This window comes from Anomalospiza imberbis, chromosome 5, assembly GCF_031753505.1.
Source record: "Anomalospiza imberbis isolate Cuckoo-Finch-1a 21T00152 chromosome 5, ASM3175350v1, whole genome shotgun sequence".
Classification (NCBI taxonomy): domain Eukaryota; kingdom Metazoa; phylum Chordata; class Aves; order Passeriformes; family Viduidae; genus Anomalospiza; species Anomalospiza imberbis.
The window spans coordinates 64,850,046-64,870,997 of record NC_089685.1 but is presented as its reverse complement, the minus strand read 5'-3'; the positions used below and the strand labels follow the sequence as shown (position 1 = coordinate 64,870,997).

At 36.6% G+C, this 20,952-nt stretch overlaps 1 protein-coding gene across 3 annotated transcripts in view; it reads right to left on the bottom strand.

Annotated features, from left to right (window-relative positions):
• The window catches only part of BLTP3B (bridge-like lipid transfer protein family member 3B), a 47,765-nt gene that overhangs the window by 7,180 nt on the left and 19,633 nt on the right, over window positions 1-20,952 (bottom strand). For all 3 annotated transcript variants that reach the window (XM_068191637.1, XM_068191636.1, XM_068191635.1), the window contains 12 exons: window positions 18,708-18,848; window positions 17,911-18,081; window positions 16,466-16,646; window positions 15,036-15,119; window positions 12,733-12,915; window positions 12,515-12,633; window positions 10,638-10,779; window positions 9,692-9,885; window positions 6,288-7,786; window positions 5,642-5,817; window positions 4,200-4,336; window positions 3,345-3,495 (listed from right to left, as the gene is read on the bottom strand). In XM_068191637.1, coding sequence (XP_068047738.1) covers window positions 3,345-3,495; window positions 4,200-4,336; window positions 5,642-5,817; window positions 6,288-7,786; window positions 9,692-9,885; window positions 10,638-10,779; window positions 12,515-12,633; window positions 12,733-12,915; window positions 15,036-15,119; window positions 16,466-16,646; window positions 17,911-18,081; window positions 18,708-18,848 — 3,178 coding nt within the window. The remainder of the gene's footprint in view (window positions 1-3,344; window positions 3,496-4,199; window positions 4,337-5,641; window positions 5,818-6,287; window positions 7,787-9,691; window positions 9,886-10,637; window positions 10,780-12,514; window positions 12,634-12,732; window positions 12,916-15,035; window positions 15,120-16,465; window positions 16,647-17,910; window positions 18,082-18,707; window positions 18,849-20,952) is intronic.

Genomic DNA, 20,952 nt, shown 5'->3' with positions numbered 1-20,952 from the left:
CTAAACTAAACTGAACTAAAAATTTAAGGTAACCAGATTGGGGTGGGGGGGCAGTGAGGAGTAACTATTTTTTGAATAAAATAGTTACCCCATGGGATTGTCAAGTCATGTCATCACTGTGATGGCTGACCTACAGAAATTATCTCTATGACAAGAAGCACAATCACAGTAACAGAAAAAACAAGCATTGAAAGTTGAAAGATACCTCAAGAAAGAAACTCAAGAAAAATCAACCAAATTATGTCAATTCATCATGCAACAGACAGTGCCTAGAGCTACAGCAGCTTGACATCGTAACTGATTTGCTTTCCTATTTGTATATTAATTGGGTTCCTCTTCCTGTATAGTGTACCAGTTCATGGATGATGTGGCACAGCAGCAGAGTCAGGACTTGTGCACTTATCTACTGGCACTAGAGTCAGGGTAGATGGACACACTGTCAATCTGGGCTGACAAAGACCAATGGCAAGATGAACATGAGAATCTTCAGCCTCTGCTGTGAACCAGAATCTCTCCCTTTGTTACCTCTGTGAATAGACGTTTCCACAACACTGACAGCCACGACTCCATCCTTCCATCTTTCCAATGTTTAGGAAGTGCTAAATTTCATATTCCCCTTCCCCACAAAAACCCACCCCAAAAACCAAGCAACCAACCAAAACCATACTGCAAGTATCAACTACCTTTTTAGGCTCGGTCCAGACAAAAGTGAATAAACTACCAGCAGCCCAGGAGAAGAAGGGACACTCTCTAGACAGAAGAACAATGACCACTCTATTCAATGAATCTCTGCAACTGGTTCAGGAAACTTTGCTTCCCTCAACGATACATATACTTCCCACACATACAGATAAAGAAATAAGTAGTAGGTGCCCTAAGTATTTCTGCACCTGAAAAGAATGCCTGCATCATTGCTGAAAGGATCCAAAATACAGAAAAAGAGCAGAGGAAAAGAACACACATTCAGTGTCAGCTTTGAGTCAATTTTAGTTATCTTGCAGATACCTGAAAGGGGCAGAGTCAAGGGAAGATGGAGTAAAAAAATGTGTCAAAAAATTTGGAAGCTGCTGTGAACTGCTGTTGCCTTCTAAGAAGCATGTTCAGCATGGTAAGATCTCAGTAAAAGCACAGCCCTCCCACAATACCTCTGCCATACTCCATCCCTCCTTCTTTTGGTTTTGCTGCCAGGCAAGATCAGATAAAGTTGCAGTCCTGCATCCAGCCCTGCAGGGAATTACACAGCTGCCATGTAGCCCTCAACTTAGTCCAGCTTTTAGCACATTCTTCCCATTTTACATCTACTGCATTAACAGTGTACTAGCTTTTAAATTGTTATTTTCATCCAGAACATCTTGTAGACTGTAATTATAATTTGAGTATTCACTGCATTGCATGGTTCCTCAGATTACTGGTTTCAATTGTTAATGCAGCACTTGAAAAAGTTCTATTAAAGGTCTTGAAGAGGGAGGTTGCTTTTATTGGGATATTATCATACACATTTGCTCACCTGTTCTTTTGGTTGTATTTTGTTACCATTAACTCTTTTAAACAGTCTCTTTTGTTTTGATTCTCAAGCTTTTTCCAAACTTTTTCTCTTTTAGTTCTAACAGGAATGAATATGGGACACAGGGAACAGCAGCAGAAGATTCCTGACAGTACAGAAATCACAGTGGAGAGAAAAGATCAGTGGAGAGATGTACATTACAGAATAGAGTGACCAGCAATGCATAAAAAACCAAAAAAAGTGTTGTTGGCTCACCCATTCAGGTACCTGCCAGAAAGAGAAAGGAAGAGATACAAAGTGGAAGTATTTGGAGATTCCAATCATGTTATACCCTTTCTATCCACAAAATAATTAGACAGTCAGTACACAAGCCTCTCATTATCAACTGAGAAGCATTATCATTATCAGAGGCTCAAGTTGCAGATACAAACAAGAGCAGGAAGGTGGCATGTTCATATTATTTACTCCCTCCGGTGTTTACAGAGGATATGGCAGATAACCAGAAGTCGATTTGCCTGCTGTATGAACTGAAGGTCAGCCATGAGTCCTCCCTGCTGGACCTTTTCCTAGCCTTCAGATGCCTGACTACAACATCATGCAACAGCTGCTCAGGCAGCAGCTGCTGGCAGTGGCTCAGCTTACCAGTAAATGTGTTCTCTAGCCAAGGGATCAGAGGTTGTACCACCTCTGAAGCTGAAGCACCGCCTGAACAAAAGCCATGCTGATAGAAGGTTGGAATAAAAATATGGCAGCCAGCAGCTGCTATAGATATTTCCTTGGAAAGGAGCTGAACCAGAAGCAGGTGCATCAGGGATCTGCCCCAAAAAGCCTATAGTACAACAGACCTTACATCCAGCAGTCCATGTAGAAGGCTGGCAGAGGGGAGCAAAGCAGACTGTGACATGAGTTGCCACGCCAATGCATCATGCCAAGGAAAACACCTCATCCATGAGAACTCGGTTTTTCTGGCAAAGTGTGTATATATTGTACTCATGCCCAAGAACAGCTCTGACAAGACACCGGTTGATCTAGCTGTGCAAGTATTTGGCATGAAACTACACTCTTCGTATTAAGCTTAAAAAAAACAAAAACAACCAAGCAACAAAACCCCCAAAAAACCAAAACAAACAAAAAAACCCAACCCAAAGCAAACTAAAAACAGTTGTCTGTCTTTAAAGTTCATATTTCCTGACAGAGGAAATGTAAAAAATTTTCTTAAACCACATATTATAAGCCTGTTTAAACTGTGTGTGTCATTTAATCTACAGAAACTGATCTTGAAAAAAAGAAATATTCCTTCAAAGGAAGGTACATAAAGCAAAGTACTATTAGAGTCATAAGGAGTTCCATCTTCACAAAACAATAACACAATGCAATGTGTGGTGGTTCCACCCTGCCAGCAGCCAGGCTCCACACAGCCTCTCACTCCCCCAACAGTGGGATCAGGGAAAGAACTGGAAGGGTAAAAGCCAGAAAACTCATGGCTTAAGACAAAGACAGCTTAACACAGAAAACACAATCCAAAAACATAGCCCCAGTCACTATGAAGACAATTAATTCTACCCCAGCCAAAACCAGCACATAATGCAGCTTATTTCATTTTCAAAAAAGCAAACTAATGACCAGAATTCAATGCAATGCACCTTTTTACCCACATGATGATCATACACAGCTCCATTAATTTATTCTTCCTTTTTAATGTATGGCAATGAAGAAAGAAATCAGAGTTCTAAACTAGCATAAAAGGGATGCTAGTCTAACATAAAACTGTTTGCATTTTTATTTACTAGAACAAATGTTTCCACCTCCAATTTCAACACACTGAATTGTTAGTTCTTACCAACAGTTCTGTTGCACAGATATTGTCGAACACCAATATTTCCTAGTTGGTTTGGTATCACTTGGTTGACCTGTAAGCATATTTCTGTGTCTTCTCCTCTGATGTCAATTTCACCATTAACACCAAATACTTGAAAAACCACAACAGACATCTGTCAACAAAACCCAGATAAAACAATATAAAATTATAAAATGAATTCACAGTGATTATTATTTGCAAGGTACGTCTAAAGCTTTTTCATCACAAAAGGAAAACAACCCTTTGTATCCAAAACCCCTGCTCACAGAGAAGCAAAAATTTTCTGATTTCCTTATTCTTTTCCTTTTTTACGCATTGGCTTCGTAACGGATTGCTTAACAGCCTCTCCAAACACAGACACTTGTATTTATACCCCACTGACATCAATTCAGAACTGGCTAGAAAAGCCATGGAAGTGAGATAGAGCTTCCTTACTCTGACTGAGAAGCACATGACTTATGTGATACCTGAAATGTCAGGTATCTGACATTTCCTAAAATTGCATTCAATTTTATGCATATCATAAGCACAATCAAGCATTTGCAGTGTTGAATCAGACCAGGTTAAAAAGCTAGGACAGGCTATTAAACTTCGGCTATCTGAGTATTAGTCGGCCCTTTTTCTCTATGTACTGGGTTGCAGTATTTTTAAAAAATAAGTAGAAGACAGTTTTAAGTCAGCTTTGGTATCAGAAGATGTGTATCCATCATCATTACAACTATTTCGGGTTCATTTTTCTAATAACTTGAAAAATCTCCTCTAAAAGGAGACATTTTAGTTGTGCTTTAAGGTTTAATTCACAGAATAATGTAGTCTAATGAAATACAATAATATTACCATTTCTTCAATAGTCTCATGGGCATTTTCTGAAGCAGCACTCAAGGCATCTGGAGATGACCCATCACAATTTTCCATCACTGTGCCTCCTTCATGGACATTTTCTGATGGGCTTTGATAGTTTGTGGCTGTAATACCTTCCAAATATACAACAGAAAAAATGCAAAGTTAGCACAGCATAATCTGAACCACTCCTACATTATGAATAAAGTCAGTATCTGTTAGTGAATGCACACATTAACTCATTTTTTAACATGAGTTGAGTGGCTTATTAAATAAATATTTATGATTGAACTGCCAAATCCATTCCTCTTATAGAGAGTTCAAAGTTCTAGATGCTAATCAAAAGTAAAGCAGGATATAGTGACAAAACCAAAACAGCACTCTACATGCATTGTTAAAAAAAACTGTGAAGGTATTTTTTAAGTTTCCAAATCAAATAATATAAATGTGATCCAGCCAGAAAAAGAAATTCCAAGTTGTGTATCTAAAATACTGCACAGTGCCTTTAGAGCAGATGCTTGTATGCTTAGAGAAGTAAGCTACATACATGTTCATTAGAGCAATCATGATCCTGTCTCCTTGACAACTGGAAAGCATAGATATTTAACCTGCAGTTAAATAGTTTAACAAGCTAAAAATACATATAAGGGTTATTTAAAAAGGAAAATGTATTTCATGGCATACTCCCACATAAGCATATGCAGGAATACTCCTACAATTCAAATATATAACAGGCTTGCAAGTGAAGCAGTCTTCTCATTATTGCTCTAGAGTGAAGAAAAATCCAACACACAAAAAACCCCAGTCTTATGCAAATTAGAATTATCAAAAAAGAGGTAGCAATAAAGTTTTCTTACTCTGTTTCCTGACATGGGAAAATTATTTGATCAGTATATACACAGATGAGCAAAAATTGGACAAATACCTGCTATTAGACAGTCAACACTTGGGAAATACTCCTTGAGGCATGAGCTGCAAGGAGACTACCTATCTGCCTGGTAATTAGCATGGTGAGCATTAGTGAAAACTCGTTTCTTTTTCATCCACTTCTAAAATGAAAGCTTCTTTACCACTTCAAGTGTAACACTGATTCAGGCTCCAACCTGTAAGTATTGCAGCCAAAGCAGTTGCTTTCAAGCATAGCAAGGAACAAGTTCTGCCTGATTCAGATTTGCAACACAGCACTTCAATGCTCTTACTTTCCTTAAGAGAGGAAAATTAAGCAGAGTTAAAATTAAATAGTCCTGCTTAAGTAGAGCACATTATTGCTTTCCCCTGAAATTATATATGGTGAATACACTTGATATTACTGATGAAGGTAACAGAAATAGTCCTGTAAAGTATCCAGGATTTGCGGGACTAGAATCCTTTTGAGTATGACTGTAATAACAAAAAACATTTTCATGTATTGCTTAAAAATATTTGTTAAACCTGCTTACCTTTCTCCAGAAAGCTCTGACTATCACTTCCATCACTCTCTATCAAATGATCCTCTAGCATCATACTATCAATAGAGATGGTATCCAGAGAGACTTGTGATGGACTTCTCTTCATATTTTTGTAAGAAACAGAGAATGCAGGGAGGTTGGACGAGCAGCGTTCCTTAGGCTTAGCACTTTTAAAATATAAAGATATGAGGAAATTATTATTTAAATTAAATAATACATAGAAGTTACTTTAAAAATTCCTCTAAACCAAGCAAGATATAAATGAAAAAGTCTGATTTTTCAATAACCCTTTGGCAAGAAGAGGTAAATTTAGAAACATATATTCATCTAGGTATTTATGTCGATACTTCTCTCAATACATATTTCCTAACATTTTAACTAAAAGTAAATAGTTTAAATCAATTAACTAACACTTCATTTTAACTTTCACTGAATGCTGGATACTGCATAACTTTTTACATGCTTTAAAAATTTTCATCTATTAGAACACAGAACAGCCTGAGTTGGAAGGACCGTCGAGTCCAACTCTTAAGATGCTCCCTTCCTGGCTGCTGAAAGTACTAGAAGTCTGTGGTCAACAAGGTTTCTAAATATTTTCAAACAGTAGGAAAACTGTTTTAGTATTAATTTTCTATACCTTGAAGAAGACTGGGATGCAAGCATTTTAACTGAAGCCACTTTGTCTTTGTTGATTTCAAGCTCTTCAGATTCGAAGGCAGTTTCTGTTTCCAAGTCAGCAACTTGGTTAGGACAGCCTTCAGTTGTGCCTTCCTGTTCATTTAACTTATTTGAGAATATGTTTCTGTCATCCTCCTTATTAATGAAAAATTCAGTAGAATCTTCTCTCTTATTTAGAATGGACACCGAATCCCTAGGATTCAAACTACTTTTCTCACTTAGAGGTCCACAGACCTCTTCTGAATCACTTCTACTAAAAAGTCCACTGCTTCCTCCTTCACTTGTATCTGCCAAACCTTTATCTGATGCATCATCAGAAAATGACATTGCTTTCTGAAAATCCGTATTACTGTCTGATTTAAACAAAAGAGGATCTATTAAAATTCCTTTATTAACGTCAGCATTCAGAGGCTTGCAGTCATTTACATAACCAAAACCAGTAATACCGGCTTCCACTATCTTACTACCAACTAATTTACTCTCTGAAGTAAGAGTTTCCCCATTTCCCACAGGGGAGAGTTCTGATGCCATGGGACTTCCTTCTTCCTCACCACGAGATTTACAAGGGTTTCCCTGAGTCACTGGATGGAGCAGTAAGGCTACTTCTGCACTTTTCAGTAGAATCCCAATGCAGACATCTGTTTGCTTTGCAGGTTTTCCTGTCACTGCCTCTACATCCTTCCTTAAGTTTTCCAGCAGCAATACAAGAGATTCATGGAGAAACAGCAAAAAAAGATACTGGTAGTGATTCATCTGCACGCTTACATGTTTTTGAACATGGACAAGAACATGTACATCTGCATCAGAGGAAGAGCTTTCAGAAAGCACTCCTGAAGTCTCAGACATTTGAATGCCATTGGCCGAGGGCTCCGTCTCACTGCTGTAATACTCCTTTAGAAGTTTCTTACGTTGCAATCTATTAGAGAGATCACTAGATTCACTTTTTGGAATGTTCAAGGCTGTTTGATTACAGGATACAAGCTCTTTTTGTGACTTTGCAAATCTTATTGGCTGGCAAATCCAAAGTGAAAGCGGGAACGAGTCCACAAAGTTTACTGGCCGGCCTTTCCCACTTTTCATTCCTTCATAATCTATCCAAAACTGGGAAAAATGCACGGCCCAAACATCAGTAGCTGCAGATGTCTTTAATGCGTATTTATTCAATTCTGGGATGATATAACCTTTATAAACATCATGCATTTTGGTATCTTGTTCATGAGCGTGTCTCTGGAAGATTGGATGTAAAAGATTAAAATTTTTGGGGGACTTAGGAAAAGTGGTGAAAGTTCTACTGAAAAATTCTGAATCCTTGAAGTTCTGAAACAAGGCTTCTAGATCAGAATGTCTGCAGTTTGGTGAGCATCTGGTATTTGTAGCAATCATCTCTGAACTTTGAATGGAAAGTGCACAAGGCTGATCCTTATGAATTTCAGGTTTGTTTTCAAATGGGATGATGATCTGCAAGGGAGAAATACATTTTTTCGAGTTAAAAATATGTAGATTAAGAAGGTATACAATTAAAGAAACAAAATAATAGCAATGACAGCTGATACAAAGGAATAAAATTATAGTTTTATGAGAAATCAAGTACAGTGAAACAGAACAGGGATAAGTCGGGCTCACAGACTTTATGTTCTCTCTCATTTTTAAGAAGGATGCTGTGGCATCAATATTTGCACAAAAACATAAGGGTCTCAGGCTTTTCTTATCTGAAGGTCTTAAATTTAGTTCAGCTATATTAGGTTGAAGTGGCTCATTTCCTCAACTCAAGCATCTTGGTAGAAGGTTTTTTAAAGTGTTTTCAAAATTTACATCTTTGAAAAACAGAGAATTATAATTTGGAGTTCACTCTGGTGTGTCAGATAGGGTTTTTCACCATACCGAATACTAGAGTATTTTATTTCTTTGTTAAGATACAAGCAAACAGATGTGCCAATGCAGCTAATATTCTCAACACTGCAGAATATAGATCAGGTATTTTTGACAATTATCTGATAATCATAATACATTTGTTTCATCAGGAAAATAATAATATACCTCAACTGCTAAAGAACAACAAAGAGTTCAGCACACTGTATTTAACTTGTGTATTTTTAGTGTACATTTTAAAGTAAACTTATTTTATGCCAAACCCTGAATATTACATTGTTAACATGAATGTTGGCCACTCTAGTTTTGCTAATATCAGTGACACTGCCTTCTATCACAATATCTCCATTCTGAATCTAGAAAGTAGGAGTAAAAAAATCATCCCTAAAGACAAAAAGATAGGGGTTATGAAGTTTCTTCATTTAAATACAAAGACTCAGAGAAAAATAACTAAATAAAATAATTAACTATATGATATGTAAACATCAATTCATCATTTGCTAGAATAAAAATAATGCTGTTAATACAGGGATAACATAATTAAGATGAATCAAGGTTTGAGGGATGTAAGAATACTTTTATCCTCACATAGATTAGTAGGCTATTCACATCTATTAATTCAATATCAGAGCAATCTATATTTGCAGATTTCCAATTGTTTGCTCTTAATAACTGTTTCTATTCAGTACAAACTATGTCCATGTAAAGTTCCATTAAGAATTTAACAAGAGCTTAGAAAGGTAACCATCTCTCCATATGCTGACTTTTTAGAACTCTTGAAACCTCTTCTGTGGGCACCACTGAAAAGACTCATTTTGTTCACCTCTGAACCTTGGAAACCATACAATGAAATGCACAATGCAAACAGGGGATGGGTGAGAAATTTATCTGCTCAATAATCCTTTTTTCACAAAGGAGGAGAAGACAAGGGAAGCAAAAATTTGATGTTCAGCTGCATTAACAAGCATTACTCCTCGGGAATAAGCGTACAGAGAACTCATGTACCTGAATTACAGCAACAGCCAGCATGAAACAGAAAATGGTGAGAATGGGTTTTGGACAAGGAAATAAACCTTCAGATGAACTACTTTCTTTACTCTAGGGCATTCACCAACAAGACAAAAGAGCTTTCATATAAAACAACCATAGGAACAAGGGAGGGCCCTTGCATTAATATAGAGTACAAATATTAATTTTTCACTCATTTTTTTACTTTAGTGCTCCATTTCTTTTTAGGTCTGCTATGTCAATTTTGCTGACAGGGAAATAATTTGTCAGTATTTCCCTCAGGTCTTCAATACAAAACCAAAACACCCAAACCAAAATACCAGGACACAGATGAAGGAGTACAGGAAACAAGATGTCTGTCTTTGACCAACCATATTCTGCAGAGTTACTTTGAGAAGTGTTTTTTCATTCATTTAGGTATTTGTAAGAGAATAAAAGAAATAGTCTTCCAAGGAACCACAAAACCCTTCCTCAATGACAGCATACCTTTAACATTAGTCCATCAACTCTCACATCAACATGTTCATCTGATTTTGAATTGTCATTTAACTTGTACATGGCCATGAACTGAGTAAGACTCTGTTTCAAATCCAACACAAACTGGTTTAGCCAAAGAATACTTCTCTGATCCAGAGTGAATTGTAAAGCATTCAGCTGCCCATACAAATTTGGACATGGAACTAAAAGAGAAAAGAAAACGAAACCATGAGAATAAGTAAAATGTTTATGGGTTGGGTTGTTTATGGGTTTATGCAATAGTTTTTAAACTATTGCAAACTTACATTTTCACCAGTACTTTTCATCAGAGAAAAAACAGAAACCCAGTCCTTCAGTCTCAAGGGAGAATTAATTGTTGGGGGATACCTGAAGTCGTGCTTCTTTCCCTCACTCCAAGAAAGTAACTGAATTTTTGAGTGTAAAAAAAAACTAAGAATAGAATTAAATCTGAAGAAATGGGGAGAATATTCTAATTACAGGGGAAAGGGAAGACCACGGAATTTGCTGTCCTCAAGTTTCATCCCCAAGAAATCCACTAACATTTCTGTATATAAAACAAGGCCAGCCATAGAACACATTCCTACAAATACTCCAGCAGCTCTTCATTGCATTTTAGGTATTGTTGCAATAGTTTGAGTTCTTTTATGTAGTCAGACAGTGAAATTGCAGAAACAATATGTGGATGTTGGAGAATGAATAATTCATGTGCCAGTAAAAATGCTGCAAGTGATTTCAGACTGAACAACCATGTTTATAAAAAACAGTATTAATAGGAGTTTGCCAGGAGCAAGCACTGTGGAAATGGAGCAGTCTTGTGCTCTATCCATTTTAGAAAGCCATTACCTAATTCCAAGCTTTAAGCTTCACAATGGTGAAAGTAATACACAAAATTTAAACATCAGTAAAAAAAAAAAAAGAAAAAAAAAAGTCTTACTAGGAAAGTCCTTTCCATCTGGGTAGTAATATTCAGTGAATTCAATATGAATAGCTGGCATTTCTGGTGGAAGATAAAGTGACTTTTTATTGCAAGAGATCAGAGCTTTAGGGGAAGAACGACACTGGTCTGCTGTTGAAACCTGTAAATGATAAAAGATTATTTCATTAACACATTACATTTTTATGAATGATTAAGCATTTCTAGTTGCATGGTACTATCCCTAGTAAGGTAAAATTCCACTGCTCTTGGGTGTAGGCCCCCAAACAACACAACACAAAGTGCTGACAAACAGTGACAAACATTTTAGTGCCTTGAAGCAGAAATTACTTGCATAGAAGAACTTCAGAAGAAAACTGTCTTAAAGGTACCAGATCCCCTTCTTTCGTAGGAGGCAAGAGGCAGCAGGTCACTTTCAAAGGTGTTCAGCAGAAGCCTACAATGATCTGATTTTTTATTGCAAATACTACAGCTCCTGTTTAAGCATTTATGCTTGGATGGAGTGTATCTCCATACAGTCTGTTCTAGATAAGGGATAGATAAGCTAGATAGATTTATTACACACATTAGGTAGTTCTTGTATTGTCATAAGAACAAATTCTAGTACACAGGCCAACTTTCAAACTCTGTGTGAAGCAAGCTTGTACCTGGCAGAGATGTGTGTGCTTGGATATGCCTGAAGGTCTGCTTCACAGGAGACTCAAGATGCTATGGAAGTGTAATCTCCATTTCTGTTTCCTTACAATGTAAATTATGAAATCAACATTTGATATATATTTGACCTTAAATTTCACTGAACGTGACCCATTTTAAAAAGTATATTGCCAAAACAAAACTTTTCCATTCAACAGTTAGTAGGTCAAACTGCTTGTTTGAAATTACCCAATGTATTAATATTGAATATATGATGACACTACTAGAATGTCTCTGAAAATAATGAATACATGACCTTCATAAGCCTGCTTCACTTTATGTAGCTGTTTTCAAGAGACAAACATATCTGCATTAACAGACACAAAAATTCAAGTAAAATTATCTATTTAGAAAAATAGCTTTTAGGAAATTGTATAGAAATAATGACAATTTAAAAACTGAAAATGTGTTTGTGTTGAAAGGAGGAGACAAGAGCAGAAGGCAAATGGAAACATGAACAGTACAAAACAATAGTATAAAACCACTTCAGATCCAGATTAATACTCCTAGCAACAATCTGCAATATCCCACAACACCAGAAGCGATATGGCAGAAAAGTACTGGAAAAAGAGCAAGCAGAAATCACAATGACACCCACTAAACATTTTTGTTAGGACCTGAAACTTAGAGTCGATCCTTCCATATCACTACCATTCTGCCTAATGGAGACCTACTCCTCTACTTCACTTGCCTCAGAACAGTGAATCTGGACCACAACCAGCAACTAAAACTACTCATTCTAACAAAGGGGAGGGGGATGGAAATGGTAAGTGCCTGCTCAAAATATCACTGGAGAAGGAGTGGCTGGAAAAAGATTTTAAAACTTAATAAAACCTCTTAACAGTTTTTAATGTACTTTGAAAAATATAACAATAAGAAAAGCACAAAATAAAAAAATACATATTAAAATATTGGGCACAGAAGATAGTACAATGAAAAGATTAAATTTGAATTCCAAATTCATAATTTGGAGAACAACAGAACTTAGATCCAACACATAATTGTAATAGGATCACAATTTCAACAAAGCAAAAGCAGGTCCATAAAGGTCTACTCCAATAATGAATGGAAAGTCTCATTAATTTCAATGGGCTTCATACTGTCCCTTAAAAACCACAGTTACAACAGTTACACAACAGGCAAGGGTGAAGTTGCCCCAGTTTTACTAACTTAAAGAAATGTACCTGATATATATCGAAATCTGCAAGTCTAACCACAATAGGACTAGACATCAGTTTGCCCTTTGGTTGTTGGGAAGATACAGAGGAAGCCCTAGATGCTCCTTTCAGTATCTGTTCCTTGCCTGTAAGAAAGAATAGTGATGGAATCATTAAAAAGAAGTCTTTTTTTCATAGTTTTAATATTTCATGGAAGTAGAGAATTAGTGATGTAAACAAAATACCTGTTTGTAGGTTCTGAGGAGATACAGCAGGTGGTGATTTGGGAGGAGAATCTATGACCTGATCCTTCACAGCCTGCTTAAGCAATTCAACATTGCTTTTGAATTCATTTAATAATTCTTTGGCCCATCCACTTCTGGTTTTAGTGGCATCACTATAATGCATCCAGTGATCACAGCTGTCTCCTGCAAATAAGAGAAATGGGGAAAATATTAGCTCATTTGACATTTTGCTTTTAACAGGATAACAAGTTTCCACTACTTCACAAGTATTCTTCAAACTATAAGCTCATTGCATGCTGTAATTATAGAACAAGAGCAGTCATACCAGACGTTAAAACAGAAGTTATATTCCATAAACCAAGTCTCAGCACTTCACGAAATCACTCAGAATATAGCATTGCCAGCTGCCTTAAAACGCCACTAACACTCAAAACATCATTGAGTATTTTCAGTTCAGAGAAATCTTACGACACATTAATGTCATATGTGAGAACATGCAAAAAAATGTTCAATTGAAAAAAAAAAGTGAGAGCAAGTAACAGAATGATGTTCTCATGCTCACTTTTTCCAAGCTTATCTTTCCTGCCAGAACTGTGTCCTAAGAAGTTCCTGGTCCCTTTCCAGAAATGTATTCTTTTTGTCTTGGTTCTCTAGCACCTTTATGGCACACAAACAACAAGGTAAGTTCAAGAAGTGCTGCAGCACACACAGCCTTAAAAATCAATCCCACTGGAAATTCTTTTGTTCCTACTTTCAACTCTAACATGTTTCTGTTGGCCAAGCACTCAAACCTCTGAAAGAAGTGATATCTTCAAGCAGTCCCTGTAAAGACATTCTACTAACCTGTTCAATAATAAGGATGCAATAACAAATAACTTCTATCAGTTGGTACATCACTCTTTAAATACTACCATGTGAAAATTTACTTTATTTGGGACTTAATGAGTTTTTGGATATTTATACTGGGGATAAGCAAATATGTTTGCTATTAAAATAGGAAAATTATTTTGGAAAAAAAAAGTGATTTTAAGTCTAAATGCAAATATTGCAGCATTAAATAAACTTTTAGGCTAGCACCTATTACAAGTGATGACATTTTTCCCCACCCTTCTTCACAGTTATCTTTGACAGTTATTATCATTTTTATAGCTAAAGAAGAAGATAAAGGAACAGGAGAAAAAACAGAAAGGGAACAAAAGGACAAAGATGCATTAGACTTAAGGCCATGATAGTGGGATTCTCTAAAACAGGGCTAGCAGCATGGGCTTACTCCAAGCACATGCAGACAGACTCTGAAGGACCTCTGGGACTTTGTTAGCAACACCATAGGGAAAGCTCTAACACGCCTTCTGGGAAGCCAGTTTGGGCAACTGCCTCTCTGAAGTACATGAACACATGCAGCATCGTGTGGGAACAAGGCAACCACACCCCTGTATGCAGTTGCATGGCTGTGATCTCATTAGGATCACAGACACGTGGCGAGAGCACACACAACTGAAACGCTGCAGGGGATGAACACAGGATTTTGGGGAGCACAAGAGGGCATGCAGGGCAAGACCAGTGGGAACAGATGGAGCTCAGCATTGGGATGGATCACCAGTCAACTGAGTGTTTACAGGTTGGAAGTAGAGGACAGACTAACATGAATGATGATGTTGCGGATTTCTGCTCCAGACCATCTGATTTGGAAGATGATCACACACTGTTTTGATGTCACATGCTTTGTAATGTATCTTCTTTTAAATTTTTTAGATTTCTACTAGAAATTATTAATGAGAAATGTTTTATTTGTAAGAAACACTTTGGAAATTGCTAACATTTTTTAGTAACATTTCTTAACAAAAGGCTACCCAATTGAACCTCTACACACTGAGATTCTTGTTCAGCAAAATAATGTAAAAAGCAAAACACTGGCTGGAAATAGACATAAAATGATAGTTTTCTATACATGAAAAAATCTAACAGATTGATTCATGCTACTATCCAATTATTGAATTCTCAATATGCAATACTGCCTTCCTCTGTCAACACAAAATTCTCTTCATGTCAGAAATGTGTAAACATTGTTTTGTTGACCAAACAAAACAGTGAAAAGCATTTGGACTAAAACAGCTCATTCACAGAAATTAAATTGGTTCCCAGATTGTTGTTTTGTTGTTTGTTTTTACATATAGAAGGAAGTAAAAAGGTGCATTTCAAATGGTTTGAGCATGATTATCCAAGCTGAATACATGTACACAGAAATTTTTTTAGCTTTCAAACAAGATAGTCACAGGTAATTGATAAAATGCTTGCTTTCATACCTGCTTTGTGAAATGGATAATAGTCCACTGTTAAATAGCTGAAGGAAAGCTGCATGGCCCCTCCTGTAACACGTCTGTTTGGGTCTGTAAAACAAAACAATGCTTGGCCCTGTAGACATTGCATTTAGCATGTTGGTTCTCATGCTGCTGTAATCCTTTAAACACCTAACACCTACTTTCTTCCCTTTACTGTCTCTCTTTACAACTTCATTATCTTCCCTCAAAATTTTAATTCAGATAGTCTTCACTGGTTTCTAAAGATCAGCTTGCAGAATTCTGTACTCAGTCATTACTTACAAATTGCGTGCTGTTTTCAATGCTACTAAAAAGACAACATCTTGAAAACACATTACTGCAGTTTTTCTGAAACATAACTTTTTACACTGAATATATGATTATGATCAGTCTTTGAAGCCAACATTTACTTTCAAGAATACTACATAATATAATTTTATTTGACAAATATTGCAGTGAAGGGGTCTTCTGAGAATCTTCTCTTCTGACTTTTTCCACTGTTGAATTTAAACTCCATGGCCAAAAATAAAGGACGAATAAAAAGATCTCACTAGGAGTCATAAATTCCAACCACCATAGATACATTGCATGTAAGGAACTACATCTCCAGCCAGTGAACCTTATGCTCTGCTGTTCTGAAAGTGTCTTCCCCAACCAATGAAATGCATTTTTGTTAAACCCTACGTTTTTCATATTCTTCTTCAGCAGACCTTGTATGTTTCTATAAAATTTTCAGTGACTAGATATACAGTAATATCTCACTTCCTATGATCACTTTTGAAAGGCATGAAAAATGCCCTTATTTGTCTTCTTTTTTTTCTGATTCTAAATGTGACTACATGTAATAGGCTTTTGTTAAAAAGAAGCAGTACAAGATTTACACACAAAATTTTAAGGTCACAGGACACTTGTTCCATTCTTTCCATGTGATGCAGACCATATCAAATTGTCTAAATTAGTAACACTAAGAGGACTGCTCTTTTATTAGTTTGCATTTGCAAGAGTATTAAATTAACAGATTGTATAGCAACCCCTTCAAGCCACAAAAATGTTGCCACTGCACTCTTCATAACCCAGTTAACTTATAAAAGAAAAAAACCCAGTGGTAACAATCAGACTGATAGAATAAGTTCCTAGAAGACAGAAAAAGCACAGAAGCTACTAGCACTCTTAAGTTTTGCACTTATTCTAAAATAATTACATTTTTTAATGAGATGCTGTCCTAACAGAGCCACCTAAATAGCTTTACATGAGTCCATAGACACTGGAGACTATTCTAACTATTCCTCTAAACTAAAGTCTCTTGACTTTATTGTATTATTTTTTTCTCATTATTGTATTCCTCAAAATGTGTACCCTGAAGATGATTATGATTCATAGACATGCAACTTAAAAAAAAAAAAAAAAAAAAGTACCTCTTTCTTTAGAATGGATATCATCACATATATGTAGGTCCAAGTGGGAAATCACTAAGTGATAAGACGTTTCCTTAACATCAAAATCATTAAACAATTTTACTATTGCATCATTTTGATCAGGTGCTGCTGTTGTCTGGTGCGCTTTCACCTGCTGGGAGCTGGGTGCAGGGGCAGAGCTCTGAAAAAATATTTAGTCAATCACATCAATTTATAATGTTTATTGTTTCTTTCAAGCATAAGTATCTGTCTCCTTACACAAAACAGGCATTTGAAACAAGGAAAAATCTGCATGATATGCATTCCCCCTTGGATCATTACTGAGATTTAAGTGTACTCTTTTAGAATAAAGCTGAGTTAATAGATGTGTGCACTGTACTGCACTGCCAGGGCACACCCCATTCTCCCCATTCCTCACACTTCCTTACACCCCTGTCACTCACAGCACTGGTATTTTTCTAACTTTTGTTGCAAGCTGTTCAGGGAACTAAACCACAACAGTGGGCTCCTTTCTTCTTATTTAGTTCCTCAAGCTACATCATTATAGCATCAAACATGAGTCAGTGCCAATGTCAGAGAACAGGTGAGATGCAAGTACAGGGCACTGAAGAACCAGAACCTCCCTGCTCAGGAGTAGGTAACCATGCTGTTGCTAAACCTTCACATCACAGCATAAGGCATCAGGGCCAGCAAAAGAACTGAACGCTCTGTTACAGTACACTGGCTTTACTCTAAGAGATTCTCTGCAACTGACTGTACTCAGTAATCAATCGTGTTTTATTTTATAGCACTTATCTTCTATAAGTGTACTTGTCCTGCTTCGTCACAGACAAGAAGAGGTGCCTCCCCTCCACACTCACAAAGCCTAGTTGGTCTAGCCTGCACTATGTGCTGAAGAACACCAAGATTTACATGCAGCATCAACAGCACAGATATGCCAGAAGAAATATATTTAAAGTAGAATTGGTTTTCACTATATATTCCAACAAGAGCTGCATGAAGGTAAACTCTTAAAAAAAGCTAATTTTTCAATACCATGAGAACAAGCCGAACAGGCATTTTAAATTATTATAGTAAGCGTACCTACCCACACATTAAGGTTACTTTAATGTGCCTTAATTATTTAAATTCATAACCTTAAAATATTTGGAGAACAAATTTACTGAACAGACAATAAAGAGTTAAGTAAATACAGAAGTCTAAACACTCTGTACTTGAATTAAAAATAGAACTACTTTTATTTTCTGCAGTTAACATCAATACACAAAATCTTGCAAAATAAAGACCATTTTAAACCATGACTAATTCCCAGTATAATTTAAGATATACAGCTGAATGAAAGTGAGTAACTGAACATTCTCTAAAACAAATTAACACAACTAACCACACTGTGTTGTGCTGTAGAACACCTGATAATGATACAGTGAGACAATCAATTCTCATACCTGGGCTGTTTCAGAAGCCAAGCTTTTCCTCTGTTCTGCTGATTTCTCTATGGCTTCACTAAGAGATTTGGCATACTGCACCATGGCTTTCAATTGGGAATCAGTCAAAACCCACAGCAGATCATCCAGAATCAGAACCAGTTTGGATGCCACAACATTACAGTCTTTTAACTGTAAAATAAAAAATTAAAGAAGTTGAACTAAGTACTTATATTTCTTATATTAAATATGTGGGGTAAAGAAAAGCTTGCAAAAAGCAAGAAAAAACATTTTTTATTTTAAATTTGATTCCTCTTCATAACTAAGAAGTACCTAAGACAGAGTATATTTATGCTTCACTCTATGTATTTGGCATGCATCAGATATTAAACTGCTCTAAATATACATTTCTCTAAATGTAAGTAGTGTAAATATTACCAGAATCTAGAGAGATAAAACAACGAGCATCATCACAAACAAAACTAGGCAGATCAAACCATTTTATTAATGGGACCTATATAAGGTCTTCATTTTCAAAACCTGCCTGTAGTATTTCTGGTAAACTCTAATTATTATATAGATAATATAATATAATAATTATTACTAAATAATAATAATAATAATAATAATAATAATAATAATAATTATTATTATTATTATTATTATTATTATTATTATTATTCCCTATATATATATATAGAGGGAATTCTACATTCAATATGGCCTAAATTTAAAACTGTTACTATGTACGTGTATGCATTAAGAGCATGAGTTACAAATTAAAAAATAAAACAAGACTTCAAACTTTTCAAGTTTACCCTTCTTTTAAGTGTGACCCTAATTTTTGATTGGTTAGTAATCAGTCGAACTGGAGCACTCATTATTTCATGCTTAGAACTCTGGATTGCATCAGCTTCTATTCTGATCATCTGCCAGTTGATTTCTTTAAAAGTCAAAACCTTTAAAGACAGAAAAAAAGAGAAAAACACCTTGATGCAATATGACAGTTACTTGCACTTAACCCTGTGCATGTGTATATATACATCTGTACATACGTACACAAAAACTCACAGGAGCTATACAGACAGAACAAATACAACTCATTTGTTATTCCACCTAAAGGTGTCAGGAAGCCCTCACCCTGCTTGTCACAGAAATATTAAGCTACTTCCAATCAGGCTGAGGTAACAAGAAGTATTTAAAATATTCAGAAGAAAATAAAGGTCACAGCTATTGCATACTAGGCTGCTTCTGAGAGAGGGAAAAAAGATTGTGTAGTTTAGTTTCAAAATGTTAAATAAGGAAAGAGCAGGGAAGGAAGCAAAGCTACAGGATAGGAGAGGTTTTTTTGGTGTGTTTTATTTCAATTAGAAGAGAAAGTTAAACATTGAGCACATTTCATGCCATGTGGACGCCACAAGCTCTGAATCTACTACATGGGTTTCTAGAAGACACAGCAAGCAAATGTTAGAATAACAATGACACAAGAGCATCAAGTACAGCTGGATGCTGAAAATCAAATACCAAAAAATCAGCGACTGTCCAACAGGAACATCCTGGAGAACATCAAATGGACAGGACATCAGTATGGAAAAACAGTAGTTCTAGTTTACCTAAAATTCCTTCCTGCATGATTTGGATGATGGGATCAAGTTCCCTCAGTAAGTTCACAGACAACACTAAGCTGGGAGAGTGTTGATCTGCTGGAGGGTAGGAAGGCGCTGAAGAGGGATCTGGACAGTTTGGATTGATGGGCCAAAGGTAATTTTATGATATTCAAAAAGGCCAGGTGTCAGGTCCTGCACTTGGGTCACAACAACCGCAGGCAGTGCCACAGGCTGGGGGCAGCGTGACTGCTCAGTTCTGGGCTCCTCACTTCAGCACAGACATGGAGGTGGCTGGCGTGTGTCCAGACAAGGTGAAGGGTCTGGAGCACAAGTCTTATGAGGAGCATCTGAGGGAGAGAGGTGTGTTTAGCCTGGAGAAAAGGAGGCTCAGAAGTGACTTTACTGCTCTCTACAACTGCCTGAGGGGAGATTGCACAAAGATGGGGGTTGGTCTCTTCTCCCAGGCAGGAGACAAAACTTGCAACCGGACAAGAGGAAATGGCCTCAAGCTGCACCAGGGGACGTTAAGGTAGGGACATGAGAAAGAATTTATTCATTAGAAGGGTGGTTAAGCATTGGATAGGGCTGCCTAGGGAAGTGTTAAGAGCCACCATCCCTGGAGAGTTTCAAGAAATGACTGGACATAGCACTTAGTGCTATGGTTTAGTGGGCATGGTGACGTTTGATGAAAAGTTGGACTCAATGATCTTGCAGGTCTTTTCCAACCTTAATGATTCCATGATTCTATGATTACTCTCTAAAGAAACAAGGATCAGCCATGAGTAAAGAGCAAGACAGAAGAATTTTTTTGGTATCTGACTTCTTCTTCACGTGTCATTCTCCTCTTGTCAATTTGAAAACCTTATGTCCTGAGAACATACACAGAGACTTAAGTAAAACATACCCAGCGCGTCTGGAAAGGAGGTATACTCCATCAAGTGAGCAAGATGGAAAGTGCAGTGCAAAGCATCCTGAAACACTTTTTGCAGAAAAGCAGAGTACATATCCTCCTCATACAGGAGATGCAGTGTGATCAAAAGCTTCTAAAAGTATTCTAAGGAGATTCCTTATTATATTAAGAATGTAGCTACAGTGCAAAGCTAAATGATTATGCTCTAAATATATGGTTCAGCACATGTTATCTTCAAAGTACAGCACTGGTTTTGGTTTTTCACCTTTTCATGCAATTTGCTGCTAACAAATCATTCACTGTAATATCTGGAAATTTGTTTCTAGTATTAATTGCAATAAAAAGAACACTCTCACAAGGAAAGCTCTGTTGTGTACAGGTCAACTGCTCAGAATCAAATTGTTCCTAAAAACCACAAAATCAAAAAATCTGCTAATACAAAATTCCATCTAGTCAAATTTTAATTCTTCCCATTCAGACTTCATTAACATGAGAGCATAAGCATACAGATAAGCTGTAGGAAAGGAAAACTGTCAGAAAAATAGT